This window comes from Haliaeetus albicilla, chromosome 9 (genome assembly GCF_947461875.1).
Source record: "Haliaeetus albicilla chromosome 9, bHalAlb1.1, whole genome shotgun sequence".
Taxonomy (NCBI): Eukaryota; Metazoa; Chordata; class Aves; order Accipitriformes; family Accipitridae; genus Haliaeetus; species Haliaeetus albicilla.
The window spans coordinates 41,289,205-41,314,494 of NC_091491.1; the positions used below are offsets into that span (position 1 = coordinate 41,289,205).

Below are 25,290 nucleotides of genomic sequence, written 5' to 3' on the forward strand. Positions count from 1 at the left end.
TGATGTGTCCATTTAAACGGGATGCTGGCTCGTGCCCATGTACCCGGCAAGGAATTTGCTCATTCTCCATGAGCTGTTCATTTTGCCGCAGTACCAGTGCGAGGTTTTGGGTGCAGACCCAACACTGGCAAAACTCATTTTGGAGAGGTCACCAGGAGCAATCCGGGGATCCCTCATCTCAAGCAGCGCTACCCCGCTGGCCTCAAAGCTGAAGCCACTGCCCAGCAGCAAAACCCATAATCTTAAATGAAAGAACACAAGACAAAACCCAACCTTTCTTAATACCAGTCATTTATCACTTAATTAGTGTCACATAATAACAGTGTTGAAGGCTGAGAAATGGGATCAGCCTGTCAAGACCAGGTCTCTGTGACTGCTTTGCTTAGTGAATGAGATTGTACCTGGTATCCTGCTGCCCGAGGGGAAAACAGCGAACAAACCGTTTCTGTTACTTTTATTTCTGACTTATACCGCAAAGTTAAGTTCTTAAGTAGCTCTTTGGTAGCGATCATGCTTTTTTGTATCGGGAGCAGAATAAACGAAGGAAACCTAAGCCTCACGGTTAGCAGCGTCACGTAGTATTTCCCGGGATTTCAGATAAAAGTCTTGTCAATACTTGTCCACCCCTATCTCTCTCTTCTGGAAACGCCTCATCTGATACATTATCACCGTTTCCCTCCTTACACGCCCGTAAGCAACACCGGTTTCCGACAGCCCTGCCGCAGCACCTTGCAACGCTCAGGTCTTTCCCACTCAGCCCCCTTTGAGCCGGGGAGCAGCTCCCCTTCGCGCAGCCACCTCCTAAACTACCCACCAGCTTGTCTACGACAAGGTACGCGGGTCGCCTCGAGCGGTAACAGCGACCCCAAAAAAAGCCGGTTTGGCGCCAGATGTGCCGGGGAGGAGGGTTGGTACAGCCGGTGTCCGGTTCTCCCGGAGCGTTCCCTGTTTTTTTTCCCGCAGCGGGGAAGGCGAAGTGCATTACGCAAGTGCATTAAACAGCTGCCGCCTATAGACGCAGGATCCGCAGGCAAACATTCAACAACGTCGCCGCTCCGGGAGGTGACAGACCCGCTAAATCCCACCGGCTTTCCCCGGACCTGCCTTAGACTCCTCTCCCTTCCCCAGCAAAGCCCTCCACGCCGAAGATCCGCGCCGCCAACCCCCGGGAGGCGAAGCGGCTGCTGCGGCAGCGGGGCGGCGGGGACCGGCCCCCGGCGCGGCCGCGGAGGGGAAGGAGGGAAGGGAACGGAGCGGGGCGGCAGGTATTTAAAGCTTAAATTTATTTGGGGAGCGGTGGTGAGCGGAGTTCCCGCGGAGCGGAGGTGAGGGCGGTGCGGGGTCCCGGTTTTCCCGGGAAAAGGCGGCGCCGGGGTGGGGGGGGGGGGGGGGAGCCGGTACACCGGTCCAGGCGGTCGGTCCCTGCTCCGCTCGGCCAAGGGCATCGGTGTAGGGCTTCCCCAAATGGAGGGGGCCGGTGACCTTGGGCGAGGGGAGCCGCGTAGGTTTGCTGCCACCGGCGGTTCTCAAGCAGCTCGGTAAGGAGGAAAGGCCTTAGAGCAGGGGTGGCAGCAGTGGAGCCTCCAGAATTTGCTCTGCGTGCCTTCCTCCAGGTAGGTGGTGGCTGGTGGTGTTGCAGAAGGACCTACAGCCTTCAGCAAGGCGCTCTTCTGGACTTGTTGCTGTAGACCCGCGGTCAGAGATTTCCAGGTGGTGTTGCTGGTGCAGCTGTCAGGAAGATGGTTTGCCTTAGCGGGGATTTGCCGAAAACAAGTCAAAGACCCAGGAGTAAAAAGGTTGAGATAGGTGGGGAGTGGTGGAGGAGGGAAGGTGAAGGTACTGCTCATACCAGTGTGGTGGCAATACCCGCTGTTTGCAGATTTCTGCTTTTTGGTTTTCTTAGAGTTGCTGGTTGCTTCCAGTGTCAAGCAGGTGCAAGAGTACCTTCCTGTTGTATAAGTGGAGTTGGGATAGTATAGAGGAGAATCCCTGTAATAAATGCTACTGCTCCACTTAATCAGCATGCATGGTTCTTTTTGGACCGTGTATTTTAAAATGCTTTAGGAATTGGGATGCTCAAGAATATCACGAGTACAGCACAAATAACTATGCCTTGAGAGCAATTCTGTGAGTCCTTGGAGTGATTTCTAGATGGTGTGGTTTTGGCAGAGAAATGCAGGGAGGCTCTGCACAGAGCATGTACGTTGTTCATCCAGGACTAATGGGAGATGAGGTGAAAGGGTGCCTGGGGAGCAGCTCAGGGCCAGGGGAGCACTTGCTTCATCACCCCGGTGCCCAAAAAGCGTCCAGGACTTGTGATGTAGTGAATGGCACCGAGACTCAGGTGCTCCAGCTGGCTGATAGGAAAAAGCATCCATTGCCCTGCACGATGTTCTGCTAATCAGGCTTTTACCAAGCTTTTAATTTGTGCAGTAGTTGCGTACCTCAAGCCTGACCACGTTCCTGGTGTAGAGCTGAGCGAGTATTCCCCAAACCGGTGCCCTGGGAAGAGAGGAGCCCATGCTGTTGGGCTGTGACCTGATGCTCAGCTGTGTCCCCACGGAGGGGAACCCACCTTGCCCTGCTTAGCAGGTGCTTGCTTCTCTGCTCCCACTGCCTCGTCTGCGTGTATATAGGCATGTGCAAAGCACTTGAAATAAGATGTCAGCAGGTCACTCTGGAGACCTCCTCCTTTCTCTTTACCCATGCCATCTGCTCTAGATGTAACCCAGCCCCTACCGCTTTTCAGGAGAAATCGGCACAGCTGTCTGTTGCAACTTTGAAGAGCCTTGTCTTGCCCCACTACCTGCCAGGAGTATTTCTTGTGTTCTTCCCTCCAAAAATTAAGGGTGGCTTTGCTCTCCCCACATTTGAGGGGTGTTCTGCTATATCAATGGTTTCCTGTGTTCAAAACTGTTTGCTCATAGGGATGAAGTGGTCTGTGAAGGAGGTTGTTCCTTACTGCATATATGGGGTTAAATCAGTTTCTGTGAAAAATGTGAATCTCCCTTTTTACTTCTTATCTGTTGCAAGTATCTCACTTCATTTTTCTTTTCCCCTTTTAGACCAATAACCAGCATGGTGCAACACTGCTTCCTTTCATTAGATCTCAAAGGAGATGCACTTGCACAAGAGTTCGGTACCTGTTTTCCACTAATACTTGTCATAACTATGACAGTATTCACCTTCTCATATTACATATAAGCCAAGACCAGCTATTATTTTCAGCTGCTTCAGAAGTGACTCAGAGCAAACCAAAGAAGTCTGAATAAAATAAGAACTGTATTTGAAAGTAAATATTTTTGTAGAGCCCAGACATCTTAGCTATTTTGTTTATGGAGTGATGTGTTTACTTTTAAGTCCCCTTGAAGGATTTAGCCGATGTACCAAATCTTAAAAGACTCACAGGAACTGAGGCTTGTCACCAAGAGCAAAGCCAAAACCCCTCTAAGATACCTCCTGGAACAGTTCTTCAAGAACTCTCAATTTTTAAGTATTTGCAATTTAAATGTGGTGCTGGTCTCTAGTCACAAACTTGAGGTCTTCTTTGGGAATCAGCTCTGTTCAAAACCATGTTAATAAACTATGCTTACACTGAAAGTACAGGGAGAGCTTGCCCTGAGATTTCAACTTGCCAATTTACCTGTCTTTGCTGAGCTTATCACCAAAGGCCAGTTCTGCTCCAATGTGCAAGTCCTGTCACAGGGGGAGGACTTAGAGCCCATAACATGCTCAGCCCAGAGGAAGCTGGAAAGGAAGGGGTTTGTACATAAATTGTTAAGAAGAAGCTAGTTATGTAAGAAAATGACTGAGGAAACTCCAGAGGAGGGAAGAACAGAAAATCCTTTGAAAAATTAATTTAGCTTTGGAAGAAAATGGGACAGAGCTGCTCCAAGAATGTTTTTGTTACAGAGAAGCTGCATCTACTTCCTCTGTGCCTCAGTAGAGAAAGAGTGTGCAAATAAATCGGCCAGGCTTCAAAGTTAGGGGGAGTTGATTTTTTTTTTTTTTTTTTTTTTTTTTTTTTTAATGTTGGTTTGCTAGGAGCAGCCTACAGTTTTCAGGGAGTACTTAAGGCATGAAATCAGTCTAGACACTAACTGCTTTCGGCTGCTGTGCTGTTACTTGAATGGTTGGGAGCCTTTCTCCAAATGAGATCCCTATGGGTGCTGCAGATCATCCTCTCCTTTCTTGAGAGTCAACAGTTTTATATTAAATTTATTTATATATAATAATATATATAATAAATATGTTTTATATATTTTATCTTGTATATTTTTATCTCATATTTTTATCTTATATATTTTTAATATAGTTTTTATATACATTACTTCTCACTTCTCACATTGTAGGCCATCATACACTTGATCTGTGTACTTAACTTGAGTGAAGGAGCAAATAGTATTTCAGAAATCATCTGGGTGTACTGCAATCCAGGTGGAGAGATAGTCTGACAAGAATCCATTTCCTCCAGTTACAGACGCAGCTAAATTCCAGCACCAAACCAGTGCTTGGGACCACAGTATTACTGAAGAGCTGTTGAAGGAGCACGCACATGATGTGCACCTGAGGACTAGGTTTGTGTTCAGAACTGGAGACAAGGAAGCCTGGGTCAGATTTTGTGCATTGCCACTCCTGTAGTGCCACTCGGCGAGAGTTTTGCTGCCTTGCTTGAAGGTACCAAAGGTAAAAAGAAGTCTTTTCGTCAACAGCGGAAGGTATTTGCTAGAATCCTAGGTCTTGCATGCGTTATGTAGATTTTTCCATTTAAAAGAAACATAGCACCTATGCTACCGGTAAGGTCAGCAGGAAGGAAGGTTAGTCTTGACAGATCAGGAAGCTGCTGGAGCTCTTTCTTCTGAGCAAAGTAAAGCAGAAACATGGCTGAAAATGTCATTGCCTTTTCTGCCTTACCATTTTTACTCCTGAAGTATTTTTCCACTCCTGGAAGATTTTTTTTTTTTTTTTTTTTTTTCAAAAAAAACCCCATAGGCGCAGTCAAACCATGTTCACCCACATGCAAAATGTGAGTCATGTACAGCAATAAAATTTTACCAGCTCTGAACTTCATTCTGGTGTTGCACGGATGGTGGCAAGAACATGTACGTAAGAAGAGTTTACAATTCCTGTAGCACAGTAGCTGGCAGCAATGTATGGCCAAGCGTGTGATGAGCTGCTGATTCAGGAAGATGAATGCTGAGGAAGAGAAACAAGACATGGCCTCACTGCTGCTGTGCATTTTTACTCCAGAGTTAGAGGAAGGGGGTTATTTATTAAAATCTGTAAGTAAAGACATTTTTAGTGGTGCATAATTGTCCATAGTGGGAGCTATGCTGGGTTTATTGCTGCTGTTCTCTTTCACATTCTTTCTGGCATTACTTCCCTGTGAAAACAAGCTTTAGGGTACATTTAAACATCCATGTGTAAGTACTACAGTAACCCGAGGGTTCTGCTTGTCAGTAGGTAATAGGCAGCTTTCTAGACTGAGCTGATGCTGTAAGGCCAGGGGCCATGCTGCGTTTGGGGAATCTGAGCAGCACAGATGCAATAGAGGAACAGACTGAGACGGCGTCCCTGGGAAATGCTGGCGTTTGGATTCTCTGCACAATTTTAACTGCTGCCTCATCTAAATTTCTTCCTGGTTACTGGTCCACAGGACCTGTATTTCACTCCTTATGCACTATGCTTGGTGGTCACTGAATAAAACATATTAAAGAAAATGCAGGGTGGAGAAGCCAGCACATGGACGAAAGAGGGGGAGCAAAGACAGTCAGCTCCCTTATCAACAGCATTGGACAGGCAATTGGAGTGCCGATTCAGTCAGACAGTCTGCCGTGCCTAGGGTGAGCCCATAGTTGTTGCCTTCCCAAATGTGAATCCCTTTGTAGTTCCATTTGCACTTACAGAAATGTTGATCTACATAAAATCAATGGGTTCATCTCAGAGTTATGTTAGCATTAAGAGGGACAAGACTGGTGCCTTGGATAAGTCAGGACATTCTGTCTCATTTACAGCAGAACAAGCCCACTTAACACAATAAAGTTACAAATAAGTAAGAACAATTACAGATAAATAACTTGCAGAAAGGATATATATTTCAATACCCAAGAGGGATGATTACCCATTCCTCTTCTAAAAGCTGAAACTATTTACATATCCAACAACTTTAAAATAATTATTGCACTTTGTCTTGTCACACCTGCCATTGGGAGTCTGCATGTTGTAGGTATCCTGCACGCAAGACCAAATACAAGCCTTAGGGGCTCGTGGCAGGATTTTACTTAAGCTTCAGTGTGTGTGCAGTCCCTTAGGATTCTGCAAAACCCACCAGCTCTTGCTTTTCTGCCAACACAGCAATTATTTAGCAAATGGCCAATTTTTAGCCAATTAAATATTTGCATTTTGAGGATGGATTGATGGTTTGCTTGGTTTTCCCTCCTACCTTGTTTATAACACTTGGCCCTACTTTACATTCAAAGCATCAGAGACCACCTGTTTAATGATTATGGGGCTATCTCCAGCTCCAGGGTTTGTTTTTCCCTGGTCTAGATAAACTCATCTAGACCTGAACATATGTTGGAAACCCTTTTTCTCTGAGCACATCAACCAAACTCTCCTGCTGAGGGAGTAAGGTGTTTTTCAAGCATTCTTTGGAAACCAGTCTATCCCAGTTCCCCTGCAAGAATGTTTCTTTCCACAGGAATTTCCCAGCAGGTGCATTTTGCCAGGTGCTGTCTGCCCACCAGTCCGAGTTGCAGACTGCTAGTGTGAACAAAGTCCCCCAAACTCCTGTCACTCAAAGCAGAAATGCTATAGTAAAGTACCTAACACTGGCATCTTCAGATTACAACTCCAAACACTAGCTCTAACACTGGGAACTAAGGTTATTAATAAATTTTTGAGATTAGGCATGCTGTTAAATGAAACCTGGATTTTTCTTTTTTTTATGATTTATCTTTTCAGCTGCCCTAATCAGACACATGTGTCAACAAGCAAGAAAATCAGGTTGCCACTTAAAACAATAAAAGCTGCTTTACAGGTTCCTCTTCTTGCTTTTTTTGCTTGGAGGTGAAATTGCTGAAAATAATTTGAATATTGCTTAATGGCTTTAGAAGCTAAATTCTATTCATTTTATTCATAGCTGGTTGTAACAGTCCCATAGCCTCGAAACAGGAAGGCATTTCCACAACACAACTGAATACTTAAGTTCACATTTGTAGACAAATGAACTCTAAGTTAAAACTGCATAACAGCAAATTATCTCCTGTTCTGGAACACTGGGAACTGATGAGCTAATAACACAGGGCCCTTTCAACTCAGAGCACCAGCTGATTGTGGTATTAATGTAATAAAAACCAGTAATGCTTAAAAATATAAGTGGAAGCCTCTCTAGGACAAGTCCTGTTTAAAATGGAGAATTTTTAGCCTCAAGAGTTTCTGTTTGTCTAGTCATCTGCCATTCCCTTTGATCATTGCTACAAGGTAATTGGCCTGGTGGTAAGGCTGCTTGAGACCTCTGGAGGTGTGGAGCTTTGGGCTATTGCTTATGCTTAAAACTATCCCTGAATAAATGCAAATGAGTTTACCTTCAGAAAAGGTATCTATGGCACAGTAACAGAGTGGATTCTTGTATCTCATTGACTGAGCAGCTGGTTTAAGATGGCTTATTTTCCTTCCCTCCTATTTTCCTTTTATAAATTATGCATCTAGAATTGCATGATCCCAAGATGCCCTCATGTTTGCTGCATTTTCAAGACAGTCCTGCTAACGGAGAAGGTCTCTCGGTAGATTAAATGCAGTGGAAGTGTGTTAGTGGTGAGGACAAAGACTGTAATTTGATCGTTTGTCTTTTACTTATCTCAATCTCTATCTTTCATTTGGAGAGCGTGCAGCCTCTGCATTAAGACAGCTTGCATTCTTGCTGGTAGTCCAGGGAGTCCCATTACAGGTCTGTCTGAGTGCCTGGGGATGGGGTTATCCCCCTGTGCCGTGAACAGAAAGAACTGAAGAAACACAGGCTGGCTGCTAGAACTTGGTGACCAATGTCTAGTAAGTGATAGTGGTGAGTCTGCAGCCTGGTAGACTGGTCTAATATCAGTAAAATCAGCCTGGGGAATTTTTTCGTGTCTTTGGCTTTTTCTTATACCAGCTCTGTATTGAGATATACAAGTGTATGTGCCACTGTGGGCAGAAAGCTCCATTAGCCTGGGATCTCTCCCCTCAAAACCACTGCAGCACCCCTCATCCTCATAACCCTTAACACCCACAGCAAGCGTTCCAGCCTTGCAGTTTCTCCATGCGGCAGTCAGGCTTAACAGATGTTTACCCAAGAAAGGTATGAGTTTAACTAGCACAGGTATAACCCCAGTGTAAATACCATAATCCTAGATAGTATGAGAGGGCCCTTATCACTTTCCTTTCAATTGTATAGGAAAGGGCTTAACATCTTCATTGAAAAATGCTGCTCTTTTTGCAGAAGGTATAAATAGAGATACTTTTGGCTCCCAGTGAGTCACAGTTTGCCAGCCATGCCATTTTTATTACAGGCTTTGCAATATTTACAAGGCTTTAAGGCCTTTCTTGAGTTCTGCTTTAAAATAATCTATCTGAAAGGCATCATCTTCCATTCACACAAGGACAGAAACCAGTGGTGGCCTTTCTCCCCAGCCTGTACCCTTGCAAGTAAAGCTGTTCACAGCAAAGACAGTCACTGCTAGACTTAAAATGGAAGTGATCTATCCCCCAAAAGCATTGTGGGTGGCCCCCTGGTCTAGGAGATGTAGTCCAGGAGATACAGGGAAGATGGAAGGGAAGGAAATGGACTGCTTTTGGAGAAGGAGGGGAAAAAAGATATATTGGGGAAGGTACTGATGGTTGGAGGACACAGAAGAAGAGGGGCTGGTGGAAAGTGAAGGCTGGGTGGGTGATGGGGCAAGTACGGAAATTTTTCTGCATAAAAATCTGCTAACACAAACAAGCCTCCCTCCCTTTTTTAATGCACGGTGTTTACAGTTTCACTGCACTTGTTGCCAGCAAAGAGGTTGCATTCATCAGGGTGTTGAGAGTTGAGGAGCAAGCGGGGAACAGATGCGAGGAGGTCTGGACAGGAAGCTGAGGGATGGGAGGAGAAACACCGGGAGAGAAGCCAGCACATGGATGAAGGAGGGGGAGCAAAGACAGTCAGCTCCCTTATCAACAGCATTGGACAGGCAATTGGAGTGCCAATTCAATCAGACAGTCTGCCCTGCTTAGGGTGAGCCTATAGTTGTTGCCTTCCCAAAGAAGAAGAGGCAAAAATCTACCTTACAGCGTCTCCAGATGGCGAGGTGTAAGCTAGTCCGGCAGGATGCTCCGTTTGCAACTTAATACAGGAATGTTGAACCTTAACAACTGGCAGTACCGGTGACCTAAAGAAAGAAAGATGGAGAAATACAATCCGTCAAGGTGTGTGCACTTAAGAGTGCATCCACTGGACAAAAAAGTTACACATCAGTAACCAAAGTAAAGCCGTTACAAAACAAACCAGGGATCCTTTTTATGGCAATTTGTCTTCCCTTCGGTAAATACCCACATACCACCAGAATATACTGTACAGCCTCCAGAGGCAGTAAACCACTGAATATTGTAATATATTTGGCCTATACCAGTGGTCCATCATTATTTTAATCACAGGCTGCAAATTTTCCAGTGCTACTTTAGTATTTGTTGCCTTGAGACACAGAAAATTTCTGTTGCCCCAAACTCACTATGAACACAAGACTGGAGGGATGTGACATGTCTAAGCATCTCTGTTCCTGACATTTTAGGCAACAGAAGTGTAGAACAAAATGATACGTTGGAAGGTTTTTCAGCAGGACTAAAATCTGCTGTATTCTCTTTCACTATGAGCTGACCTGGTCAGCATGTGTGTCCTTAAACCCAATCCCCAAAATAAAGGAGTCCCTCTGTGAAGCCTTGTACAGTTGCTTATCATTCTGTCTCTGTATTTTCTTTAAGTAGATGTTTTTAGCCTGAATTTAAAGATTATTTAAATTACTGAAAAGCAATTTTAACAAAAAGCAGTGGAAGGCAAAACCCATTTCCTAGTTAATACTTGGTCAAGCTGTTCTCCTTTCTGTGTGGAGAGGGAACAATGAATGCATAAATGTATTACCTGAGAGGAAAATCTTTCCTAGACTTGTAACTTCCATTAAATACTCTTTTAATCTGTAATGTATCTTACTTCTTTGGAATGAGCTGAAAAAAATTCTTAGGCTATTTGAGATTACTTTTTTCCCTCCCTTTCATAGCTTGTCTTTTCTTTATTCCCAACAATGGCAGAATAATAAAAATCATCAGAAGTAAGCAGAGGAGTTTTAGAGAGCGGTTCTTTTAACCTCATCTTTATTCCAGACCATACAACTCTGCCATCCACATTTATGGAAGCTGGCCCAAAGCCTTCCCTTTTAAATGCATTTCTCCCTGACTTCCACGTGAACCCTGTGCCTTTGTAAGCTAATGCGGTTTTAATTCCTACTGCAGAATGAATAGCAAAACACATTCATAATCAGAATGTAGGAATTGAGAGTGCCCAACTGATAGAGCTTCAATAACTGCAAGCAGCAGTTGCTAGAGCTAAAGATTGTTTTCCTCTGCTCCAGGGCAGCAGAGGCCGGTGATGGCACCGATGCGTTATTTCTGTTTGAACTTTATTTTATGTAACTATTACATGTGGCACCAAACTTGAAATGGTGGTCACTGTGTCATTTTTTAGTTCCAGGTCTTTCTTTCCACTGCAGCTGTAATCCAGACTTCTTTTATCGTTACAGGTCATCTTCTCAAAATCACTGAAAGCTGAAGATGGATATTAAGCGTGTGAAGGACTATATTTATTGGCTCTACTACCAGTACCTACTGATCACCTGCAGCTACGTGCTGGAGCCCTGGGAGCGGTCCATGTTCCATACCATCACCGTGACTGTTTTCGCTATGGTGGTGTACACGGCTTACGTCTTCGTCCCCATCCATGTCCGCCTGGCTTTTGAGTTCTTCTCCCAGATCTTCGGAAGCCAGCCCGAAAGCACAGTTTCCATTGTGAACTGAACTTGCCTGAGTAGTGATCAGCAGTTCTTGCAACTTGTGAAATGCAATGTCTTCTTCAATTTTGTGTATTTATTCTGAAGCAGTTTTACAGTTATGAAAATACCATTTTCTCTTACAAAACATGGCTTGTGTAATTACCATAGCTGAAAACCAGAATAAAGCACTGACTGCTGGCTGTGCAGTCCCCGTTAAATAAAACACAGGCCAGCTTTTGCTGTGTGATAATGAAACAAATCACCTGGAATGCCACGTTTACATAATATTCAACCGGCGCCCACTTTCAGCACCCTAATTTAATCACACTGGCGTGTATGAAACAGCAAAGACTGTTTATGATGCTTGTGAGGAGGGGTACTACACTCACGATACACAAAGAAGTTCTGCCAACAGAGTGCAACGGCGAAACATACCATGCCTTCTTTGACCCAGGTTAAAGAATGTAAGGAGATGAGTAAAATACAGCATGATTTGAGTACTAACTAGTATCTGGCTTGTTACTGACTTCTGCTTTTTAATGGATGGGAAAGGAAATTATCAGAGAAAGTAACAGGAGTATGAACTTGAATCCAACTTTTTGCATTTAAGTTGCGGCATCTGAGTTTAGATGGTCTAAGATAGTAAAAAAAACCCATACTATAGGTAATCTTGCAGTTTACTGAAAATGACAGAACGAAACAGAACTGGCTCTGTTTCAGTGTAGTCCTGCCTTCTTTGACAAAAACTGAGACATCTTTTCTTTGTGCTCCCATTCACCAAGGCAAGCAAAGTGCATGTCTGCACCAGAGGAAGATGATCCAGAAAATAGAATGGAAGTAATATTTTAATAACTGCAGGGAAGTCTGAGGGCTTAAAGAGATCTCCTTTATAAAGAAGAAATTAGATTTATTTTAATTGCCTGTGGGGAGTTTCTTGAACAATGGAAGGTTTGTTTGGTTTTCACTCTACACCTAAATCAAATGTCAATGCCAAATCATAAGTTATAGCTATACAGTGCATGTATCTAACAGCTGATGCTACTGTTACTAGAAGTGAGAGGTGCAAAATGTAAATAGCTTCCAAATTATGTTTGCACAGTTATAGGATTAAAAAAGCCCTCTTAATTTCTTTATCAAGCTGCAGTGGGGTCCTGCATGCTTAAAAGATTGCTGTTTGGAAATCAAGACATATTTTGAAGGTTGAACAGATCTGAAAATGTGTATGCAGTTTTTTCAGAAAAAAATAAAATTTTATTCTTCAGAAACAACATTTCAGTGCATGACTCAGCTCTTCCTGTGTTTTCTATTCGTTCATAAATACCCTCGATGTGTGTGGGCCAGGCTGACACCATGGCAGACAGACTATTTTGTTGCAAATGTTTTGGGGCAAAGTTTCAGAGCCCCTTAAATGGATCCAGGTGTGGACTGCCGTGTTCATTGTCATTAGCGCTCGAGCCCAAGACCTCTCCTCTCTCGGGGGCGGGGGGGGAGAACAAACAGAAACTTCATTGAAAATCCTGCTCCACAGACCTGTTCACAAGTTCTTGACGGCAACTCTTGGAGATGGACAGGTCTCCTACTTGTCAGAGGCCACATCCATCATATCATACTTGCTAGTTGTCTTCAGGTTCCAGCTCACACCTGAGCCACTTGTTCATACTGCCAATACAAGCAGATCATGGATGTGCCTGAATTCTCTTGCAGACGGCCACTGATGTGCTTCAAATTAAGGCAATGAATACCTGTGTGTGCTGGTGGCACAACAATTGAGTGGTTTAGGCTCAAATCGGAGCCAAAGGCTTAGCTGTTGTATCAGTTTAATCACAGTTGTTAACCTGCAAATATGAGGTACCAAGCTGTAATCATGCTTACAGTAATAAACAGAGCATTGGAGGAGATGAAAAATGTCAAGTAACTGTGAAAATTTCTATGAAAGCAGTCTATAAAATAGAATAAAAGTAACAATCCAAATGTTGGAGGTGAAAAAATGGAAATATTTACCTAGCAAGTTGGTGCTTGATCCAAAAAAACTTCCCAATATCCCATCCTCAAAAAGATTGTACTTGTTAACTAGATAATGTGATGATGTAAATCCCATGGCATCTCCTCATCAATCCTGTTTCCATAACATCTTTTATTTTTTAATTTCTCAAAAAGGTTATTTGTTCCCAGTGGCATCAAACAACTGACCTGCTTTTAGGAGTAAGAGGAAAAACACTTTCTTATAGGTATGCAAAGGCTGGGTCTCATATCTCAAGGAGCACACACCCCGATGTAATGTTGCTATTTAAACATTTAACTTAAAGCAAACAGAACAAGCAAACAGCTTTGCTCAGGAAGAGGGAATTTCCATTGACCTCTCATGGTGGGATTCCTGTAAAGGACTTCTCTTCCTTATTATTCCTGTTACCTTTGTTTAGATTTGCAGGAGGTGCACAAAAGATGGAGGAAAACAGCGGCAGTTTCTCTTTGGGAGGGCCCCTGCAGCCTTAGTTAAGTGAAAACACTTTTCTTCTGTGCATTCTTCAGCTTCTTTACTAAATTTTAAAGTTTTGAGTCAAGAGGTATTTATTCACCAGGAAGGAAAGAGACAGCTGAAAATAACCTCTCCCTGCTAAAAAGCCTTTTGAGATTTTTCCAACCCTTTTCACTTCTCCTTTCTAGTAGAAAAGCTGAAATAACTCTAGCTACCCAATATTCAAAATTAGTGGGTTCCAGCAGGAGATTTCGAAGCATTTTTGGCACACAGCAGTGAAAAGAAACATTTTTTTCCCTGGCTGAAAGAGAGAGGAGGTGGGACACCACTTTCGACAGCTTGAGACCACACCACAGCTTAGGAAACTCTGCTCCAGTTTTGAAATCCTTTTCTCTGTAGATGTAGCCGTTCATACATGACAGAAAGAGGTTTTCATCAGATTATATCTGCACACTAATGTGGAAGCACCATTTGCTGTAATAGCAACAAGCCGCAGGAGGAGGGTCGCATTTCAGAGAGCTGCTAGTAACACCAGCAGACGGCTTGGTATGTACAGCATATGGGCAACAATTCTGTTGTGAAGAGTGTAGTGTTGGGCTCTTTATAAAACACCTTGGCAAGGCACTCTTTTCTCCTGCTTCATTATTACTCCATGTTAATTGTAGTTAATTGCTCCATTATTACCCTATGCTAATTGTAGTTCAGGCTGAGCACAGCAGCTGGAAGTTTTTACACCAAAAAAAAAAAAAAAAGGACTATGTTATGAGTAAACAGAACCAATAATCCAACAGTGATAAATGAAACAAAAGCAGAAAGGGAGATGAACCAGTTCCAGTTGCATTTACCCTGAAAGTACAAATGCATCATTAAATTAAGTGCTGAGAAATTTTGGGGCTCAGCTGGCCAGCACCATACCTCCCTTGTTTAAAATTCATTTTCTTCATTTCATTTAATCAAAGCTAGCATTTATCCCACCATAAAGGTTTCCTGGCCAATTTCATGGATCACCTCCCAAATCCATTAACAAGGGCAACTACACACGCACATGTCCAGACCATGAACCTCCAGAAGCTTCCTTCTGAAGCCCCTCCAGGCAGCCTTTACACGAGACTATTAAAAAAAAATTCCCAGGTACCTTTTCCTTAGCAGTGGTCTTGCACAGGGAACATAGGGATCAGCATCACCACCAGTGACTCTGCACATCTAGCAGGCTTATTGCTAAGTTATTTTGGTGCACTCCTTTTATCACATGAACTAAAATGCAGAGCTTGAAATAGGGTAGCAGCAGTTTATATCTCAGAGGATCGTCAGTGGGATGCAGACGTCTCTGATGATCAGCTGCCAGCTAAACTCAGCTTACGCGAGCAGTGACTAAATGTAGTGCTAACTTATTTGAAGTGTGATATTCCCAGTCCTTTTCATACCCGCAAGGAGCCTTACAGTGGCTCCGGCCTGACTGCTTACTTGGTAGAAGAAAGAGAAAGCTCTGTTTCCATCCTTTCTCTTGATCTTTCTAGAAAAGACTGGCAAAATAGTCCAAGGCGGTTGGTGGGGAAGCGCTGCCATTGCCTATCCTACACATCTTCAGGTCATCTGGGTTCAAACCAGTCACTTTTAGAGACAGGACATCATCTGAGTGTCCAACTTCATCTACATGGAAATCCCTGAAAAATGAGCCCCTGTTTTTATGAAGTTTGAAAATCTTAAGGATGTTCAAGTACAATTTTTTTTCTGAAGTTTTATTATTGCTGTTATTTGGCCATAATTTAAGATCATTGCTTTGGATGCAAATTCAGTGAAAAAAGTTTTTTTTCACTTAAAATGCTTCATACAGTTACTGCTAATGGTAAAAAGGCCCTAAAGTTTTTATCAAGTGAAAAATTTCAGTAATGTATTTTAAATAATTGCTTTTATAAAGGCCCTGTTTTAGATAAACCTTCCAAAACAGCAAACAGATATCATCAATCAATAGCATCCAAAAAATGTAACACATGAGAAATGTGCCTCCACATAGATACCTCTTTGAAACTTGCCTACAAATAAAAATGGCATGTAAAGGGAAATCACTCTGATCTCTCTGGTAGGAAGTTTCTGCTGCAGTACTGCAAAGGACAGATGTTGTCCTGATCGTCTTGTATGCACAGAATTAGCCCTGCCCAGCATGCACACAGCGCATACCAAGGAAGACTCCAAATACAATATGTTGGGTCTGTCTCCCTTCACCTTCTACCAAGGCAATGCTCCATTTCTAGAGTTTAATTTCCCTAATTATCTTGGAAGCTAGGAAAAAAAACCCAACTACTTAAGCCATCGTAAAAGAAGTACAGCAGGGTGTAGTAACAGTCAGCAGAACCATACGAACTGCAAATCACACTTGCGCAGCACCAGAATGCATGTGCCGAAATTGGGCTGATTCTTGCAGATGGATTACTGCACCCCGGGGCAGAGACGTGGACAAGTGGCATCGTGCCAAGCTGAGCATTTGAAAATTAAAACACAAAAGGCTAATTTTCAAATTAAATATTACTGAACTCGCAATAACTTTCTCATAATCACACAATACGCTCAACATCCAATGCTGCACCAAAAGCAGTGCTGTCCTCTCACAGTGCACGAGTCAGCCCCTACCCAAGTATTTTAATTATTTACTCCTAAAATACCAGACCGCAGCTGTATCAGCAAGTTACTGATATCCTACCACAAACTGCTTTTTTGCATGGAGCCCATTTCTCTCTGTTTGGTAACCCCAGATATCTTCCTAGCCAACATAAGATAACAAATCATTTATCTGGACTCCCTGTGTGCATCTAGGTATTGACAAAAGCAGAATTTAGTGATAAACCATGACAAAGATAACCACTCCTCTCCTTTCTGGAGTATTGGTTACCTTCTTCAGAGACACGAGAGCACGTGGCGATGGGCTCGTACGACAGCGGGAGACATCAGGTTCTTGTTTCTCCCAGCCCCACAGCCCCGCTGGCAGCAATTGCCAGTCCCGCACACTGCTGCAGCTGCACCTGACTCACCCTCTTTGTAAAGTGACTGTCGCTGCTGTCGCCCCAGATGGAATTTAGGGTTGGCTGAGCAGTGAGCAATTGCTGTTTCACAGCCCTCGTCCTTTGAAGAAGTTTCTGCTGCTGACATTGATCCCCAGAAGCGGAGAAAAACAGAGCCCCGAGACCAGCATCCAGCAGACTGCATGAAAAAGGATGCACTCACTACCATCCCAGTGAGATTCCCACATCCCCTCCTACTCACTTCCAAAACCAGGTGGGCTCCTCATTATTTCCAGAAAGATAGTGGGATGGTCTGTCAGATGAAGGGGATACAAAATCATGATTTAAAAAAAAAAAAAATCTATCTCTTTTGCCAGCTCAATTACTTGGTGTTTCTTAGCTTGCACTAAAGTCTCCAGCTGCCTGGAGAATTTTCCAGCCCAAGCCCTGAAGTGCCTCATTCAGATCACATCAGCACTCCCCCCCCAAGCCAAACCTGATCAGAAACTGAAAAACTGGGAGTCAGTAGAAAAGCTAGACTCCTTCTAAAGTACAGATCATCAGCTCCTACAGCCACAGCAAACTGCACCCAACATGCAGCCCTGTTGCAAACTTGTTGCAGTCAAGGGAATCAAGGGAGTTGAAATTACCAAAATGTTCTGGTAAGACAAACTACCTTAAATCTCAGGAAAGTGAAAATTCAGTGTATTATCAGTGTTTGTCAACTGACAAAGGAGGTGAGATGCCTGTAACGTTCCCGAGTTCCTCTGAAGACTGGATGTGAGCGCACAGCAACAGCACAGAGCTCATCCCACAATTCCAGCAGCAAGAGCCAAAAATGAAAGGGGCTCCTCTTTACTCTCTGTCTTTACACACAGGAAGGAAAACTCAGCCTGAACTAAATAAAGACACCTTGGTTCAAAGCATGATCAATTTTGTCCTTAATATATTTATTCCTTAGAGTAAGCAATATTTTGCCTGAATTTGAGGAGCCCAAGTTATGAAAATATCTCCAGGCAACTTATATGGAAACTCCCTAGCTGTAAGGCTATGATTCACAGGTGGAGGTAAGAATTAACTCTGAGAGTTCACATTTGTCATCATTGGTGTCTGCTCCACCCTTATTTCAGAGGCTGCTTTCAGTAGTTGCTACATCAGGACAGCTAAGGGCTGATAAACTCTGCTGATTCTGGTGTTTCAGTCAGCCCCAAAGTGGGGCTGTCCTGGAGTTGTTACCAGGATAAGTGAGGCCTCCTTTAGATTAGAATAAGAAGCTCCGAGCTAGAAATAGGCTGTGGAAATTGCTTCATGTGGCCTAATATAAGCTATAGCCCCCCTCAATTACCAAGACACGTTAGTCTCCATTTAAAAGTTAAATTAAAAAGATGCATGCATACCCTTTACATCAAAATATGTATCCTACTGCTGAGACATGCTCAGGCATGAGAAAAAAGCCAAGAACCAGGACAAAGAGGAGAGAGGAAATATCTACATGATGGAGAATAGGATAAATCTGGCAAACCTGTATGAAAAAAATCAGACTCTGCTTTGCTTATAATGACTGAGCAAAGAGACAGGACAGGAAAAAATGAAGGTAAATTGTGGCAGCGTCAGGAATAGACATATTGTCGGCTTGGGTGCTGTTTCAGTTATTTTTTTTGACAGCTCCTATCTTTGCTTCATAATCATGGAGTAGATCAGAAATATCTCACTATTTCAAGGTCATATTCAAGGATGAGTTACATGCCATGAATCTTTATGAGCTTTAGATATTTTTTTCAAAAATGTACAGGAAGAGAAAATGCAGGTAAAATGTACATCATGGCGTATTTGACACAAAAATATTAAGGCCAGGCTCAGAATAAAGCACCTTAACATCAGAGAGGGCTGTAATAGGATTGCAGCAGTGTAATTAAAAGACGGGGTGACCAGGCACAGCAAACAGCCTCACCCATCAGGCTGGCAGAGGAAAGAGCTTGTATCAGTTCTTTGCATTCTCCACAGCCACAAATTGCACAACAAGAGAAGCCTGGTAGCTCATATACACTAATTATCTGCCAAATGCACAGAGATTGACTGATTTATGAAGTAACAGCTGGAAAAAAGATGGTGCAAATCAAGTAGACGCATCCAACTCCACACATGCTGGTGCCTTGCCCGGGGAAGTACAGGACGAATCAGGTATTTCACTCAAGGTAAATAATACTCAGCTCCCAAGAAGCCCTCTCCACAGCACAGATAAATACTTTTTTACTTCCCTTTCCAATATTTCTCCTCACATGAGGATAAAAGGCACAACTTGATGAAATCAAGTAGAATTAGACCACTATCGAGGTGTGCGTACCTACATCTAGCGCTGCGTTCAGCTGTCCGTGCTGTCTCACACTCGGTGTGGAGAAACGTCAAGAAATGCTTCATGTATTAAAGCTTTTCACATCTGGCTAGATGTGACTCATCTGCTATCTAATAATCTGAGTATTTTGGTATCTAAAAGCTCTTCCTCATCACAGATATATTTTGGTGGCACCAGAATACCCCAGAGCCCCATACCCAGTTCAATATCAGCTTTCTATTCAGAATTACTGTGCCCTTTAAAATCCGTCCCATCCAAACGTTGTTACAAGAACACAGGACTTGGGCACTGAAATAAGCATCTTATTGCAGCAGCCCTGGGAACGTGGCCTGTGTTTCCCAAGAAATCTTCAATAGCAAAACTAGCATCACTGAGGTCATCCTTTATATAAATGCATATACTCCTAAATAAATCATGAGCTGCAAGCATTCGTATCAGCCTTGAAAGCTTCCACTCACAAAGAGCAGTCTACAGTCAGTGCCTTTACATTAAAAGTCTATCATATAGACAATAAGTTCCGGTTTTGCAATTTTATAGCTGAGCAATACCTGCACAGACATCTTTTAATAGCGATGTGTCAGATCTCCATGTTGTGCATGTGCCAGCAAGACGGGAGCGGTGGAAAGAAAAATTCAACCCACTAAAATTGCAACACCTCTTCCTGAGAATTTATCTTGACGAATAATTATAAAATGCATATACCATCATATAGGACTGTTGCAAGCAGGATGAAAAAAAAAAAAAAAAGAAAAAGAGCTAACTGCCATTACATTTACCAAACCTGCTACTTCAGCAGTGCCCTAGGTTACCACTGGTAAGATGCTTAATGCTAAAACGCTCACATGGTCTGGCAGAGCCCTGGGTGGGCAGGGTGTCCCTGTCCTCCTCCTTCCATGTTTTCCTTTCCTGATTGTTTGTGCAATTTTCATTTATCAGTCCACACTCTCTGGCACAAATTACCTACAATCACACAGATTTGTTCTCAGGTTCTTTCTGCCCCGGGCCCCTTTGAAGTGCCCCTATTTTGCAGTCCAGCCCTGCCTCCGAGAATTATTTCAGCGATAGCAAGGTTGGCATAGTGACTGCTGGAACATTACCATTGCTTAGTGAAGAAGGCATCAAGTCTGGACAAAAGCAAAGCCACTCAACACCTCTCCCCTGCTGTGCTCCGGAGAAGGAATACTTACAGCAGACCTCAGGCTGCTCCAGTCTAGTGCAAGGCAACTCATCCAGTGCTGTAGTTCTATATCACCTTCCTTTCCTACCCTTTCCAGTTGCCTCCACATGGCCCCCTTGCAAAGTCAGATCGTTGTTTCCATTTCTTTAACCTCTCGTTTCCACCAACAAAGTCTCCTTTCCTTACTCCTCCTTCCCCTGATAAACTGTCAATCTTTGGCTCTTCCATCCACATCGAAACACCCAACTTCTGCCTCCACCATACTCCTGTCCTCTGTTTCCACCTGAAAAGCAGTGATGGAGGGAGGAGAAGCACTGCACACCCCAGCGAAAGGACAAGGGATACAGGTTTGTTTCTAGGGCAAGTTCACTGAACTGTTTTTTGGCTTTTTCTCTGCTTGGTTTTGTCTCCAGCCAGAGAGTGGAGGCAAGTCTAAGAAATGCCAACACCATCCATAATTTTTATGTACAGGTTTTTAACAGACACAATGTGCAAAATATTTTTACCTGCATATTGCTATTCTCATATTATCTCATAAGAGAACTCAAAGTGCCAATATCTGAAAATATAAATTCTACAAAAATACACTCATGTTACTGATGCCAAGGTCCAGAGTTCACACTGGTGTGGACCCTCTCCTGGCAGCTCCACTCCTCTCAGCACAACCCACCCTCTCACCGGGTTTCCTTTAGCCGGCTACCGGGATGAGATGTTTTTAGCTGAGACATGGAAGGTTACAAAAGGCAAGTGGAAAGGAAACTGCTACTGTACAATAGTCTCTAAGATTCCTATCATGTTCTGATGAGCAAATATTTACCTTTTTAAAACAATTACTTCTTGGTTTGAGGTTCAGGTCTAGTGCATCCCAGTACAGGTAACAAACATACCAGTACTAAAGCAACACTTTCTGGCTCCTGTCCATGCTTTTGCTTAAAATTAAATCTTTGCCATGGCTGTTCCCCAACCTGGGTAAAGAAGGCTGAACTGAGTAACAAGACCCATCATGATCCTTTACACTAAAAAAGAAAAATTGTAATAAAAGCGATTGCTAAGTTGAACATATCTGTGGGAATTGGCTGTACTTTCTGCATAGGTTCTCATGGTTAGACAGGCAGGTACCAGTGCCACATAAAACTGCCACCCCTCTTTAAAAGAGGAACACTTCGCAATCTGAGGAGAATAGCTAAGTGTTAAAAAGCGATGGAGAATTAATTACCAAAGTGAGTTTCTGTGACAATATAGCATGTTAATAAGACAGCGTAAAGGCTGAGCTGCTGAAGTTCACCTGATGATAAACTAAAAGCTTTGGGTTTTGTGATTATCAAAAAACAGTAAGCTGTGATGTTTGATAAACACAATACGGGTGATAGGAGCTGTTGAAGAACAGAAGTTAGCATGAGGAGGATTTTCCCTTGTAATACCCAGAAGAAGATCCTATTTCATGAATCTAGGACATCTCCTTGTTCAAGTAGCACAATTCAAGTAACTTTATGTTTTTGGTTATTTTGATTTTTAAAGGCTACCAAGAAAAATTCATCTGCTGCTAACCCCATGACAGGCATAGAAGTAATTCTTAAAAGGCTCTAGGAATTTAGAAAGCAGAGGATGCCTTTCAGCACAAAACTGCTGCATGCATCCACTGTGCCTCTGACTGCAGCAGCAGCAGGACTGGGTTTGCACAAAACCAGCACCTATGCCTCTGGCACACTGAGCATCCAGCTACTCCCAGCTGCTTCAACACACAGCAAGACTGAGAATTATCCCCCTCTGCTGACGAACAGCAGCATTTACCTGTTACTCTGTGGTACCCTTTGCACAGCCTGCATGTAAACTGCTGCTCTCTCAAACACTGTTCAAGAAGTATGCCCTGCACTGCATCAAATATGTCTTATATGCAAGTCTTATGCAACACATTACCTAGTTAAAAGGAAACTAAATCACAGATATCTGTGCTGCGACAGAGCTCATTAAAGCTTGATGATGCAACGCACAGGTCTTATCTATTGATCAGCTGAAAGTGGAGTGTCACGATATGCTGATCTCTGTTGCAAAGCTATTTTAAAGAAGTTTTTTTTCCAGCTCTCTTTGTTCCTGCCTCTGAAGTTCAGCACTAATAATGTTTGTGGCTCGTACTATAAATTGGATTGCTAACTAGATTCCTCACAAGGAATTGAAGAAATAGGCAAGAACTGGAAAATAATTGGAGCATTATCCCAGTAAAGTTAGTACAGATTATCTCACAGAAAGCAGCCCCTGGAAGCGTTGTATCCCAATGGAATTAGCTAATGTTATTCCTCCCATTCATATCGCTCCTTGAGACCACAGAAGTCAAGTTGAAACAGCAGTACCTCTGCCAAAGCACAGCTCTGCATGCGCTGCATTGTTGAAATTATTAGTTTGCAACTTCACAGCTGCAATCAATAAAAGGCAATGAGAGCCCTTCTTTCCTAAAGGAACGGGCCACTTGGCGATGCCTGATTAAAACCTTAACTGGGGGGGAGATACCTCTTGGTCAGCAAAGCAGCTGCCTGGTCGCTCCTGGGAGCTAGATCTTGGCTCATACTAAATTTGGAAGTTGGGAGTTATTGCCCCACACGCAGGCAAGGCACCATCTGTTCCCGCACTAGAACACCTCCTGCAGCTTCAAGAACCGCTGGCACAGTGAGCTGCTGCCTCCACCTTCCATCCTTAAACAGCTCACTTGGCCACAGCCCGACCTTCTTTTCTCCACTCTTGAGTACTGACTGTGCTTCTGTTATTTGTCTGCTCTCTGAATGGAAACGACTTCATTCCTCCAAATTATTACTTGATGCAATGGGAAGAAGAGTAAAATTGCCAGGAATGTATGCATGCGCAGGACCTTGACAACTAAAAATACAGACTAGATGTCACTACGATCCTCTTAAAAACTAAATCTGACATCAGTAAAGATCATAGAGGTGTTTCATTGTTATTATGCAACCCTTCCCATGTATCCATCTAAATGTTGCTAGTATACTTCTACAGTTAAATGGCAGTATTTTTATTAATTTGTGACTTGGTGGAGCAGAATGTCCTAGAAGCTGTGCACACTGCTCTGAATCCCAAATTTATTTTACAGTGAATATTTAAAAAAAAGATGTGTAAAACACTGTGTTTGCTTTTGTTCTTAAATTCCTGAGAGTTTTACATTTAAATTAACACAGCTAATGACAACAGTAGCCGAGACCAGAACAAAACCTCTTTGTTGGAAGGTCAGAGCTGCTCTAACTGGACAAGAGGTCCCAGGAGCTCCTCTGGTAGCTTCGCCACCTCCTTTCCTGGATCCAGTTTACGTGAGGGAATAGTGACCTCAGGTGTCTATTAAATTAATCACAGCAATATCTTTCCCATGAATTTATCATTCTATGCTGCTTCTATTTATTGGTGTTTCTACTGAAAATTAAGCTGCTGTGAGCCAGCTGTTCTGGCTGGCACACCTCCACAAAAAGTCCTGTTTTTTCTTGCCTTGGCACTTCAGCTTTCATGCAAACTACGTACAGCTATTTACTCAAGGGCCCAGTCATACACATATAACTATAAGAGCAAACCTATGTTAAAACTGTTTTTAAATGGTGTTCTTGCTTTCACTACATATCGCACAGATCCTTTTAATGCTGCAACTTTAGTATTGTTTGGTAGCTTGGAGACTAAGCAGTACTTCTAAAGATCAGATACAACATCTATTGCAAACCTTAGGATAAACTCATCTTGACTTGCATATGAGTTCAGTGTCATTCACAGAATTCAAATGTCAGTGTACACATCGGTTAAATATTTGGATAGCCTAATGAATATAAATGAAACATAATACAGCATAACATGAAGTAGCGTGCTTATGGTAATGGATTATATAGACCCTAAAGAATACAACAGTAAGAGCAGAAAACTAGTATATAGCTTAAATATAATATTTAATACTGAAAAACAGCAGAGGGAAAGATAAGAAATCAGTGCAAACTGATACGCTTTTCACTTGGAGTAAGATTCAACCAGATGTCTAAATTTACCTAACAGCTAATTGCTAGCAAAAGCTATTGGCTCTTTTCTGCTTAGATTTCTACTGGCTTAGTGATGTGAACCCAGTGGCAAGGACCATTCCTGGTGCAACGGACAGAGTCAGGAGTTTCCCCAAGGGTCAGCAATATGTTAAAAAAAAAAAAAAAAAAAAAAAAGATTTTTCACTAATGGCCATTCACACCTTCAGAAACTGTACCCATCCAGAAAAGCTCTTTCTCTATACTGTCTCCATTTCTACAAATCATTCTGATGACTGGTTCCTGGATTAATGGGATTAAAAATAATGTTTATTGAAATACATGTGCCTCTCGGAAAAGATGAATCAGGGTAAAATGACACTTCAAAATCTTGCTACAGCTGTTGATAATGATAAAATTAATGGAAGAGTGAAAAGGTTCATTCTGGGATGTAATAAAGTATATAGACTGATAACTGAATTAATTATACAACTGTTCTAATTATTAGACAGTTCTATAAATGAGGTGCGTGTACTGTACACACTGTCAATTATTATATTCTGCATTTCTATAGGATGCTTTTTATACCTATTTTAATTCATATTTTCTGATTCTGTAAGTGGCATTAGAAGAAACTAAGTTATTTAAAATCTCACTGTACAACCTTTTGTCCATGGCCTCAACCTTTGAAGGAACTATATGGACCTCAACGTGTCTCAAAACAGACCTGCACAAAGACAAGATGCACAGTACAGAGAAGCTTGTAGGACCCAGGCCACTGAAGAGCAGGGCCTTTTGCGTACCCTTTCATGACTACTGCAGCATTCAGACTGATGCCACGATAATGGGGTCTCTTCCCCATCTGAACAAGTGAGCTCTGCACAGACACAGATGCAGAAGATTATCAAGTACACACTTTTCATACTGAGTATTTATTTCCCGGACGCTCTCATCCTAGCCCGTAAATCCAAATGGAAAAAAGTGACAAAACATTTAAATCACTCTACATCCCCAAATCCTGCGAAGAAAAAATGTAAAATAAAAACTTAAGCACACTGCTTGCCATGCTTCTGACCTTAGGGAATCCTAAGTAGTAATTAACAACTCCATGCAACCAGTCATACATTGAAATGCCAATACAGTTTTAGACAGCAGCAGTCACAGAAGGGGGAACAACATTTTTCACCCTCACCCTTTCCACTCTCCATCATTAGTACTAGAGTAGCTGATGGTGGA

General features: G+C 42.7%; 1 protein-coding gene across 6 annotated transcripts; it reads left to right on the plus strand.

Moving 5' to 3' along the window:
- Positions 1-869: 869 nt before the first annotated feature.
- Positions 870-12,327, plus strand: SPTSSB (serine palmitoyltransferase small subunit B). Of its 6 annotated transcripts, XM_069792817.1 has the most exons (3): positions 870-1,265; positions 4,475-4,577; positions 10,809-12,327. In XM_069792817.1, exon 3 carries the CDS (start codon positions 10,840-10,842, stop codon positions 11,080-11,082), a length of 243 nt encoding a protein of 80 aa, XP_069648918.1. In that variant the 5' UTR covers positions 870-1,265; positions 4,475-4,577; positions 10,809-10,839; the 3' UTR covers positions 11,083-12,327. The 6 variants fall into 6 exon arrangements, with proteins under 6 accessions (XP_069648918.1, XP_069648915.1, XP_069648914.1 ...); XM_069792814.1 differs by lacking the exon at positions 4,475-4,577 and having other exon boundaries at positions 871-1,261; XM_069792813.1 differs by lacking the exon at positions 4,475-4,577 and having other exon boundaries at positions 872-1,265.
- Positions 12,328-25,290: the final 12,963 nt, after the last annotated feature.

Bases quoted from the DNA above. Each gene is read 5' to 3' on its own strand.
- SPTSSB (XM_069792817.1), top strand. From the start codon at position 10,840: ATGGATATTAAGCGTGTGAAGGACTATATTTATTGGCTCTACTACCAG.